Genomic DNA, 11,797 nt, shown 5'->3' on the forward strand with positions numbered 1-11,797 from the left:
TTTACTAAGAATTCCCAACAAGACCTTATTGGTTGCTTTTGCTTGTCCGTTCCCTTGAGGGTTGTAAGGGGTAGACCTTCGATGCTTGATTTTGTAATACTTAGTGATTGTTCGAACTTCTTTGTTTATAAACGGAGTACCATTTTTGCTCATAATTTTGTATGGAATTCCAAAATGGTAGAGGATATGTTCTTTGATAAAATTGGCCTTAGCCGCTCCTATTGCTCTCTTGAGTGGAATAGTTTCCACCCACTTTGTAAAATATTCAATGGCAACAAGGATCCAAATGTAACTATTTTATGGCAGATGGACGGGGCCAATAAGATCAAGACCCTAGGTGTGGAAAGGCCATAGTGTGCTTATGTTTTGTAAGCTCATGGGGTGGGTATGTATAAGGTCTACATGCATTTGACAGGTGTGGCAACATTTAACAAACTCAGTCGTGTCCTTCTTCATTGAAGGCCAATAATACCCTACTAATAAAAGTCGTTTGCGGAGTTTCTTTCCTCCTTGATGCTCTCCATACTTACCACCATGTACTTCTCTCATTATAGCTTGCGATTCTGCGAGGCCCAAATATCTTAGTGGCTCACCATTGTATCCTTTAAGAAACAAGATCCCTCATTCAACAAAGTAGCGCTCGGCCAACTTCTTAAGATAAAAAACTTGTTTCCTGTCAATAGGTAGGATTCCTTCCAAGATGAATTCCAAAAATGGAGTTCTTCAATCAGCTATTTAAAACATAGCATATGGCTCTACCTTATTGAACACAAGTTGGCATTTTGGACAATAACTTTGCATTTCGCTTGCTTGGGATTTCATATTTGGCCAAAAATAACCCAAGCATTGGAGGCGTTAATAAGGGGGATTTCATTCTCGGCTTAGCAGGTCCTCTCATGGACGTCACTCAACCTCTTCGTTGCTTTTTCCAAGTTTACACACCTTGCTAACACTCTTCCAGGTAGCCTCTGATAAAGCTCACTAGCAATAAGCATATAGTCTCAGAGCTGTTTAGCATTAATTTCTAGCCCCGGTTCCAATAAGGCATTTCTCAAAGGTGCTCGCCAATCTTCAGCTCATGTGGTCATGTTTTTAAACTCCTCTTGCAAGAGTTACGTAATGGGGATGCTTCTTTTGAGAATGGTGACTTTGGTACTTTCCCTTTCAAACATGATCTTGGACCCGAGCGCGGCTAAGGAATTGACATGGCAGTTGTCCAATCTTTGTGTGTGTTCTTTGGTTAGCTAGTTGAAGTGGTCCTCCAATCTTTGAGCCATTGCTCGATACGAGGAAAAGGAGGGTTCTTTGAGAGAGAAATCACCCCTCGCTTGACTCACTACAAGATTCAAGTCTCCCTGCACCTTATGCCTCTTAATACCCATTTCTCATGCTATTGCTAGGCCAATAAGATATGCTTCATATTCTACTACATTATTAGAACAAAGGAAATCCAACTTGAAAGACATGGATAGGGTTTCATTTTCCTTATTAGCTAAGATAATACCAGTCCCTCCACTGGTGGAAATGGAAGATCCGTCAAATGTCCTCTCTCATAGACATTTATTCACTTCTAGGCATGCCACCTCTGCGACTTCTCCAAGCACTTCATTCATGATTTTTGAGATGTCTTATCCGGAGAATTGGGCTAAAAGTTTCATTATTGCTTGACCCTTAACTGCCCTTGGTATGATGGACATGATATTCGAAGAGTTGGAGTAACCATTGAGCTAGCCTACCCAATAGAACGGGCCTTTGCAAGAGCGTCTTTATTGGGTTGGACTTTGTCATTAGGTGCACCATGTGGGCTAAGAGATAATGTCGCAATTTTTGCGTTGCATATATCAAAGATAGACAAGTGTGTTTAGCTCTTGGATAATAAGTTTCTACATCTCTAAGGGCTCTACTCATGTAGTATATGGGCTGTTCGGTACCATCTTTACCTTCCTATAAGATTAGAGCTCCAACAGCCTTGTCATTTGAGGCAAGATATAGTCGCTGTGGTATGCTCGGTGTTGGCGCCTTAACAGTGGGTAGGCTAGTCATTATCTCTTGTAATTTGTGAAAAGCTAGCTGGTGCTCATTGGTCCATCAAAATTTCATGCCTTTCTTCAATAATGGAGTTAATTAAGCAATTGTTGTTGCTAGCCCTAGTATGAACCTTCGAATGTAAGAGAGCTACCCATTGAAAGACTTCAATTCTTTGATCGATGTCGAGGGTTTCATCGTGACTATGGCTTTTGCTTTTAATGGGTCCACATTAATTCCTCTTTGATAAAAAGGGAATCCTAGGAATTTTTCAGCTGTCACTCCAAATGCGCACTTCAAGGGATTCACGTGCAGCTTATAACGATAACACCTCTTAAAAACTTTCTGAAGGGTTTCCACATGACTCTTTCTAGTTTTATACTTTACGACTTCATCATCAACATAGTCCTCAAGTTTCCAAAGCATCATGTCGTAGAAGATAGCGGCCATAGCTCTTTGATACATGGCACCCACATTCTTAAGCCCAAATGGCATCACGGTATAATAGAAATTCCCGATAGGAGTACGGAACGTGGTCTTTGCTATGTCTCTTGGTGCCATTTTGATTTGATAGTAGGCGCTAAAACTATCCATGAAGGAGAACATCTCATGACCCACGACTGAGTCAATAAGCAAGTCCATATTAGGGAGATGAAACTCGTCTTTTGGGCAAATCTTGTTCAAGTCTCGAAAGTCGACCCAACATCTTATTTTTATATTCCTTTTCTTTCCGGGAACTATGTTTGAGAGCCACTGCGGGTGTTCAATAGGCTTGATAAATCCTTCTGGTAACAATTTCTTAACCTCTTGAACTATTTGAACTTCGACGTTGGGATGAAAAATCCTTCTTAGCTGCACCACTAGATTAACCCCCAGTTCAATGTTAAGAGCATGAGCCACCATTCTAGGATCTAGACTCGGTTTTTCTTTGTACTACCATGCGAACACATCGCGATACTCTTTTAGCAAAAAAACTAATTCCTTTTTCTCTAATGGTGTGAGCAAGAGATTGATGGAGATAGGAAGCTATATATTATGATCATCACTCAAATTGATAGTTTCAAGTTCATTATTGGCTACTGACAGCTTAGGTGTGGTTAACACTTCCTGCGTTACCGCTTCTTTTTGAGTTGGATCAAATGTTTCTTCTAACATCCAACAAGAGGACAAACAACCCCTTTATGTTGGTGTACGACCCTCTTGCTTAGCACATTCAGGTCCAGTGTGCTTTCATAAGTGATAACTGGTGTGACCATTAGGTAGCTAAACCTTCTCACACCTTGGAACGTTATGGATTGTCTCCTTTCGCTCTTTGCGTTTCTTCCTCTTTTCAAGGAGATCTCGCAAGTCAACTTCAGACCCTCCTTTAATATCCTCCCAACTAGGCAAAACGGTGCCTATGGGCTTTGCAATCGGGTCCTCCCCACTTATAGTCAATTGATCATAGAAGGCCGCTTCTAGATAATGAGCCTTCGATTGGTCGAAGGGAGTGCGATTGGCTAGAATACGAATTGATTTTCCGTGTAAGCGTCCCTTCACACATTGATGGTAGGTAGACGATTGAAGCTTGTGCTTGTATAGTCATAGCCTTCTTAATAACACATGGTAAGACACAGAAGAATTGAGGATGTGGAACCTAGTGAGCCCAATGAGTGGTCCAACTTTTATTACTAGCTGAATGTGTCCAATGGTATGTTCACATCCTCCCCTAAATCCAGTAATCTCCATTGGCAATCCTTGTATTTTTCTTTGGGAAATACCTGCTGTGACAATAGTACTTAATGGTACAATGGGATCCGGATGAGGACGCAATGCCAACATGGCTTTTGTTGCTGCTATTCTAGCCTCAGGAGTTAGTCCCAATTGGTTGAATAGTGAATGAAGCGTGGGACTCCTTTGCAACGTCTTAATGGTATGCACTAGATTTCGTTGGTAGCATCCAATCAAATCCAATTCAATTGTTTATTTATTTAATTGTTGGAGTTAGCGTAGTGAACATCATGGGATCTTCCTCCTCATTGCCAGCATGTATGACCGCGATGACTATCCCTTTTTCCCTGTCATGATGAGGTAGAGGATTTCTTTGTACACCTTGAGTGCCACGGCCTACTTCGAGAGTGTCATATGCCAATTTCTCATTAAACATCCTTCGTATGTAGCAACATTCTGCAGTTGGGTAATGAACATATCTGTGGTAGCAACAGAAGCGCGAATGTTTCTTGTCTTCCTCAGTTGGCTTTCTATCAATCTTGTAGAGTTTTATCACTCTGTTTGTGATCCATCGATCAAGGATGACACTCAACTCCTCTGACGTGCAAGATATGGGTGGATATTCTTCGATTGCCTTGCCTTTCTCGCGCTTCTTCTTGCTAGTGGGCTCATTGGCAGCCACCAAGAGTGCTTGGGGAGCATTCCTCATTCCTCTTGTCAGTCTTTGGCCGCTCACTTGTCTTCCAAGATCTCTCGTTCATCTTCCAAGATGCTGCGATTTTGCAGGCCTTTTTGAGGAGTGGAGCAAATTGCTTAATCTCTAAATTCTTAAGGTGAATTTTGTACTCAGAAAACATTTTTTCAATGCAAATTTCAACCAACTCATGCTCCTCATACTTCACATGGAATTCAAGGGCTGTATCTCGAAATCATCGTGTGTAATCAAGTAAATCTTCGTCGGTCCTTTGCTTAATATTGTGTAGCCCAATCAAAGTAACATCTTCTTGCTCTTGGTAGTACTTTCCACAGAAGAACTCCACCATGTCCTCCCATGACTTGATTGATCTAGCTGGAATTGTGATGTACTATGAATAAGCCTTGTCAGAAAGTGACTTGGAAAAGTCACAAAGGCATAACTCCTGATCACTAGTGTGTGGGCCTATAGTATCTACGAACTTGCTTACATGCTCAAGAGCATTTCCTTGTCATCTATCATAGAGTGAGAATGTGAGAACTTCATAATTTCGAGAGTATGGTTTGTGCAACAGCTCAGACAGATAAGGAGGTTGACGAACGAATTGTCTTGGCACCTTGGAGATTTTCACTTGTTCCCTTTCAATGAACTTTGCCACGTCATCAAGTGTGACATATTTTGGATCATTATTAGCATTAAGAACCCCGTTGGCTTTGTCTTGTTGAGTCTTTTCGCCATTATCAACCACCTTTTTCATTTTGATCCTTTTCAGGTGCGAGCTCCCCTTGTCGTGGATTCTCCTTATAGCGAGCCTTGTTGGATTCTTCAATGCACTGAATAGCTTGAGAGAGGTTTGGTCTAGTTCTGCTGCATACTTCGCTTCATTTCAAATAATTCCTTCATTCATAGAGAGGCTTGTTCAACCTCCTCATCTAGTCGTAATTCCCTCAAAGAAAAAGCATCTGTAACTGCTCCTTGAGGTGGAGTGGTAGTGTAGGAGTACGTTGGTTTTTGACTTGGGAGGCATGATTTCTCCTTCCTTAGCTGCTTGACTCCCTAGTGAAGTCGCCAAAATGTTGGGGTAGGTTTTGTGACAAGGGCCAAGATTGTAGAATGAACCCAAAACCCCCTTTGGGTCTGTTAAATTTGTCTATTATTGGAAAGTCAAGCCCAAAATTTGCAATGCGTAATACATAAAGGCTAATGGTGCTTTGTGGAAAGAGAAACCAAAACAAATAGAAGAAAGTGCAGAAATATATATGAGTCTGAAATTGCAACCCGTAGTCGGCAAGAGGGGGAAATTAAGAAAGGTCTCGAGTAAGAAAGGGAGAGTTCTTTTGTACCAGTATTTCCACCCCTAAGCTTCCGAATTGTCCCAAGCTGATCAGGCTTTTATATCAAAGTTTTTGGGTTTGTAGGGAAACGTTCTACTTATCTTGTGGGCTGGTGATGAATATTTATAACAAGTTTTGGGGGATGCTTGTGACTAGTTTTTAGATGGGAGGAAGGCTTTGGACCTTTCAGGTGCTATTTCTATGATTTGATGTATTCTGTTTTATGCTTGAGGGAGGGTTTGGTTGCTTTTTACTTGATTTTGGAAACAAAGTTGCTTCCTCTACGTGGCTACTATTTCTAGTCTTTGCAGGCCTTGAAAAACTACATTTGGGTGGCTGAGTGGGCTAGGCTATTCAACTTTTTAGAGTTATGCTTTGGTGTGGAAAATGGAGCTGGGCCAAAAATTAGGGGCATAGTCAGCCAGAGCATGGAGCCAATTTTGGGGTGGAAATTTCGGGTATTGGACCTCCTTTATGGGCCCTAAGTGCCCTAAACATCTCTAGCCTACTTTATGGCATGTATGGACTAGGCTCATGTAAAGGGTTCGATAGGAACTAACCCAAACCCATCGAACCATTCTTACTCATTTTTTTGGTTGTTTGCATGGGCTTGGGCCATGCAACAAAACAAAATACAACTGATAAAATACATTGATCGGATCCGCTAATCAATTGAGCTTTTAACTATTTTGTCGAACCATAAAATTTGTCGCGAAAATGACCAGTCACACAAACACTAGGTGATGTTAATTAATTAGTTGAACTACAAACCATCTTGATGTTTTTATTGTCACAATAAACTCATAGATCCCCTAGCTTATCTTGATACCCCAATGGGGTGGACATTACTCATCTTCATGTTTTAGATTTCTTTTAGAATTTAACCACTATGAGTTTTACATCATTCCTTGCCAATAGCCTCAATAGCCTTATAGTTCAATTGACATATCCTAATATTTTCAACAAAAAATGCCAGGATTCAAATCCCTCAATTGTAAATATCGAATTATTAAAAAAGAAAAATACCTATCTCTATCGAGTTTGAAACAGTGAGCTTTTAGTTCATTCCAAAACCATCCCATTTTCTTTATGAAAAAAGTGCCATCCCATCCAAGATTTCAAAGTAGTGAATAAAATGATACGTAGGGTACAAAACAAGTTTGAAGGTGATGTAAAGCTTGATTAGCAAGTAGATAAAAGGGAGAAAGAGGTCAACTGAGAGGAAAACAAAGAATGCAAATAAACTAATTATTATTATTATTTCAAATAAAATTCTTCTCATACGTATGCCATAACAATTGTAACGTTGTCAACAAAAGTTTACTTATTGAAAAAAATAATATTTGAAAAACAATCAATCAATAAACGTGATAATGGCTAGAACCAAGATCACTAGTATGCTGTCTTTTAATTTCCTCCAATATTCTCATCATAGTCTGACTCCGATGACTCTAGCATCTCATCTGACTCTGTTTGGGTTTCCATCATTGAAAACCTGTAGGCTTCCTCTTCTTTCTCTACATTTTTAATTTTGCATGCTACACATCTCCCAATCTGACCAAAAAAAAAAAAAATGCACAACCATGGTGAGTTCTAAAGTAGTAATTTAAAACTTATATTTATAAAAAAGAAGTAAAAAGTAGGTCTAAAATAAAGAAATATGGTTCTTGCCTTTTCCATCATGCTATTACTAAGTTCATCAGCTGGAATTACACTTGGATGGAGCCTGTATTCTTCAATTCTCCAATGGCTAATTTCCCCATTTGGTGCTCGTCCCCAAAAGAAATTCCAAATTGTCTTGAACCCAACAATGTTATTGCCATGAATAACTTCTTCCTCTTCACCATTTGTCTTCCAATAACCATTCTTAGTGGTTCGAATTGATAGCTTTTCATTTGGATTGATCTCAGTGAAATAAAATGCTTCATCTTCGCATAAATACTTGGATTGACCTTTCAGTCTCACAAACAAATGGTAATTTGAATTTAGAATAGGCTTATTCAATATATATATAAAAGAGCAATACAATCGCAATAAATTAATCTTCCAATTACAAAATGATAGTATTTCCAAGATAATTAGTATGAGCATATATGAAAAATATTGAATGGGTTTTGAAATTTCTCTTTGTTCAAGACAAATTCAATCGACCCTATTCAAAGTAGTAATGCTCTAAATTGTTATAAGTTTCTAAAATTAAAAAAAAAAAAAAAAAATTGGACAGAGGAGCAACGAAGATGTACATGAAATATGAAGAGACATTTGTATTCGAAGTTCGAACTAATAAGTAATAACACTTCAATAAGTAATTCTATCAAACACATCCCAAGCTTGTTTTGGTCAATTTCAATACCTTAGAGTGAAGTATGTAAAACCTTAAAAAAGTAGGTCAAAAGTAACCAAATAATAAAAAAAACTTAATTTTTTGAATATAACAATACAATAAAATTCTTTCACAACATATATTATATAATAAAAATTATATCCTACGTATTGCAATGTGTATTTCGTTTTTTTCTTTTTATACTTTTAAATTTTAATTTTTTTTCCTATGCAAAAAACTATAAATATATTAAAAATTATTAATATAATTTGCTCTAAATAAATACTATTGCTAAAGTTTTCGCAAATTTAAAACTATTATTAATTTGTTAAAATTTTATAAATCTCACAATGTAAGTTAACATACCTTTGGGCACTTGATCAGCATCAAGTTCGAACAAATAATTGATGTACTTAATATGATTGAGAGGGAGTTGACGGCTCCGTATCCAATTACACAAGAACAATTTAACAAATTGGGATGGAGAGGGACTGAACCTACACCCAATTGGCAAAAAATCTGGTTCTGGGTTGGAGGAAGAAGAAGAAGAGTCCTTCATGTTGTTCAACAATGCCATGAAGAACAGAACACAAACTAGAATACTTAACTCTCTAATGACTGCACTGCTTACTGCCTCAGTGTTTTGAGGGCGGTTTAAGACCTTTTTTTAGAGAGGTTGTTACAAGTTCTTTATATTCATTCCAGGGTCAGAGAATATATATAGGACTACAATTCAGTAAAAATAGGGGTTTTCCTATTCGGACTCAATTTCCTTCACAATTTGAACGATAAGTTTTTATTCCTTTTCATGCTCGGAAAACAAAGTTTGACTTTCTCACTCATAATAAATAAGTAGCCTTAAAGCACGCATTCACGCGCGTGCTCAGGTGCTCTTTAATTTTTTAGTAAAGGTTAATAATTTGCATTTATTATAAATTGAGATTATTACATTTTTCAATCACAAAAATATTTAGGAGTGTGATGAGTGTTATGCATTTGTACCAAATATTAAAATTATTAACATTTCTTCATGCATAACACTCATCACACTCCTAAGTATTTTTATGATTGAAAAATGTAGTAATCTCAATTTATAATAGATGCAAATAAAAATTAAAGAGCCTCTGAGCATCACATTATTGTTGTATGTTTAAAATAAAAGGACATGTCTATTTGAAAAAGTACTGAAAGTAAGTCAAACTCTGGTATACAACAAAGATTTAAAATAAAACTAGCCTCAAAGCACGCGTTCACGCACGTGCTCAGGTGCTCTTTAATTTTTTAGTAAAGGTTAATAATTTGCATTTATTATAAATTGAGATTATTACATTTTTCAATAAAAAAATATTTAGGAGTGTGATGAGTGTTATGCATTTGTACCAAATATTAAAATTATTAACATTTCTTCATGCATAACACTCATCACACTCCTAAGTATTTTTATGATTGAAAAATGTAGTAATCTCAATTTATAATAGATGCAAATTATTAACCTTTACCAAAAAATTAAAGAGCCTCTGAGTATCACATTATTGTTGTATATTTAAAATAAAAGGACATGTCTATTTGAAAAAGTAGTGAAAGTAAGTCAAACTCTGGTATACAACAAAGATTTAAAATAAAATTAAAAAAAAAACCTAAAGGAGATCTAAAAAAGTCCTAAATATTTAGGCTAATATTGTCTTTGATAACATATTCAGTATCCCACACGATGCGTGGGTTCTGAAAGAGAGACAAATTCCTCCCTTTTTTCTATGTTCTTCACTTCTTGGAACTTCATTTCTATTCTTTTGCCTACTTTTCTAATAATTGCTGCATCAAAAACCAACATAACAATGACTCAATCAAAAAATAAAATAACATTTGCAATGGAGGTTGGTATATCCTGAAGCCATATACATAGGAGCTTCTAAAAACTGGGCTTTGAGGTTGGGACGTGCCAGAGAATGTGCAGAGCCATGTTTGCCTCCCTTCTGGTATGTTAAAATTTGCATGAAAAGTTTTCATTGGAATTGTAGCCTTTAAGGTTCAAAGGATAAGTCTGTCAAAAACAAAAAGGTTAAGAGGATAAGAATTTGGTGTGTTAGTAAAAGACAGATCAAAAAGAGAAACATAATTTAACGAATTTTTTTTTTGAAAAATAAATAAATAAATAAAAATTCTAACCTTTGATATGAAGGGCCACCATCATCTTGTTTATAAAAGAGATTCACCTACACATGCCATCCACTACATGTGGTTAATGGGTAGTCATCATATTTGATGACAAATAGTGGCAAGACCTTCACCCCTTGCGTTAAAAATTAAAATGACCACATGAATTTTTATAACTGCTTTAGTTTTTTTAGAAGTTGTTATGCGAATGAACGTGGTGGATTTGAGGCAAGTGTTTTTTTTTTTTTTTTTCAATGGTGGGAATGTTACAATACGTGGAGGAGAGGGAGGAGATAGATAGAAAAAAACTGAATAAGCAAAAGAAGTTAAAGGGAAGTTCAAATTTTTAAATTTGTTAGTAAAGCAGTTTCTTAGGAGTAAAACATGGAAGCGTGGCATTCAAGCAATTTGTTAGGAGTAAAATGTGGAAGTGGAATTGAAACGTGTTAAGGCTTTTTTTTTTTTTTTTGGAATTAAAAAAAAAGTAGCAGCCGGGTTTTTTTTTTTTTTACAAAACGTAGGATTTAAAAAAAAAAATAGAAACGTGATAAATAATTTTTTTTATACAACGTGGCTTTTTTTTATTAGGTTTTTTGTTTCAATTTTTATCAATTTAAGATTTTAAACAATTTCTTTTGATTTAGAGATAAAGATAAGTTTATTAAAATAAGAGTATTTCATTAGTTATTTATTTATTTTTTATTTACTGAACGTGAGGTTTTTTCTAAGAATAAAATATTAGAAACTTTACTATTTAGTTGTGTTTTTCTTTTTACTCAACGTGAGGTTTTTTTAAGAATAAAAAAAATTATTAAAAACAAAAAAAATACGAAGAAGGAAAAAAAAAGAAGAAGTGAGGAAATAAAAGGAAATAGTAATTGATCATTAATCAAAATTTCAAAATTACATTGAAAAAAAAAAAGAGTTAACGTGATACATATATATATATATATATATATATATATATATATATATATATATATATATAAAAAGTAGAACTCAAAGAAAGTCATTCATAAATCAAAGAAAAGAAAACAAAGAGGAACTTGCAAAAGATAGAACCTGAAAATTTGTTGGTTGAATGCTTCTTTTGTAGCATAAGACAGCCATGTCTTTGGATTATAATACGTACCTACAATATGAAATGACAATTCATTAAGAAGTACAGTGGTAGAGTATATGAAAGAACCATTCATTTCAAAATTACATTTAAAAAAAAAAGAGTTAACGTGATACATACATACATACATACATACATACATACATACATACATACATACATACATACATACATACATACATACATACATACATACATACATATATATATATATATATATATATATATATATATATAAAGTAGAGCTCAAAGAAAGTCAACCATAAACCAAAGAAAAGAAAACAAAGAGAAATTTGCAAAAGATAAAATCTGAAAATTTGTTGGAGTCTTTGACAATAAATGTCTTTAATCTGAAGAAAAAGAAAGTAGGATGTAGAGCTAAATTAAATATCTTCAATTTGAAGAAGAATGAGAGATAGAAAGTGAGATAGAAACTG

General features: G+C 35.6%; 1 protein-coding gene across 1 annotated transcript; it reads right to left on the reverse strand.

Moving 5' to 3' along the window:
• Window positions 1-7,170: 7,170 nt before the first annotated feature.
• LOC142628647 (NAC domain-containing protein 17-like) lies at window positions 7,171-8,645 on the reverse strand. Its single transcript, XM_075802699.1, has 3 exons — window positions 8,453-8,645; window positions 7,435-7,715; window positions 7,171-7,317 (listed from the first exon to the last, which is right to left on the reverse strand). The coding sequence occupies exons 1-3, from the start codon at window positions 8,643-8,645 to the stop codon at window positions 7,171-7,173; spliced, it is 621 nt and encodes a 206-aa protein (XP_075658814.1).
• Between the last annotated feature and the right edge of the window lie 3,152 nt (window positions 8,646-11,797).

This window comes from Castanea sativa, chromosome 3 (assembly GCF_040712315.1).
Source record: "Castanea sativa cultivar Marrone di Chiusa Pesio chromosome 3, ASM4071231v1".
Lineage (NCBI taxonomy): Eukaryota > Viridiplantae > Streptophyta > Magnoliopsida > Fagales > Fagaceae > Castanea > Castanea sativa.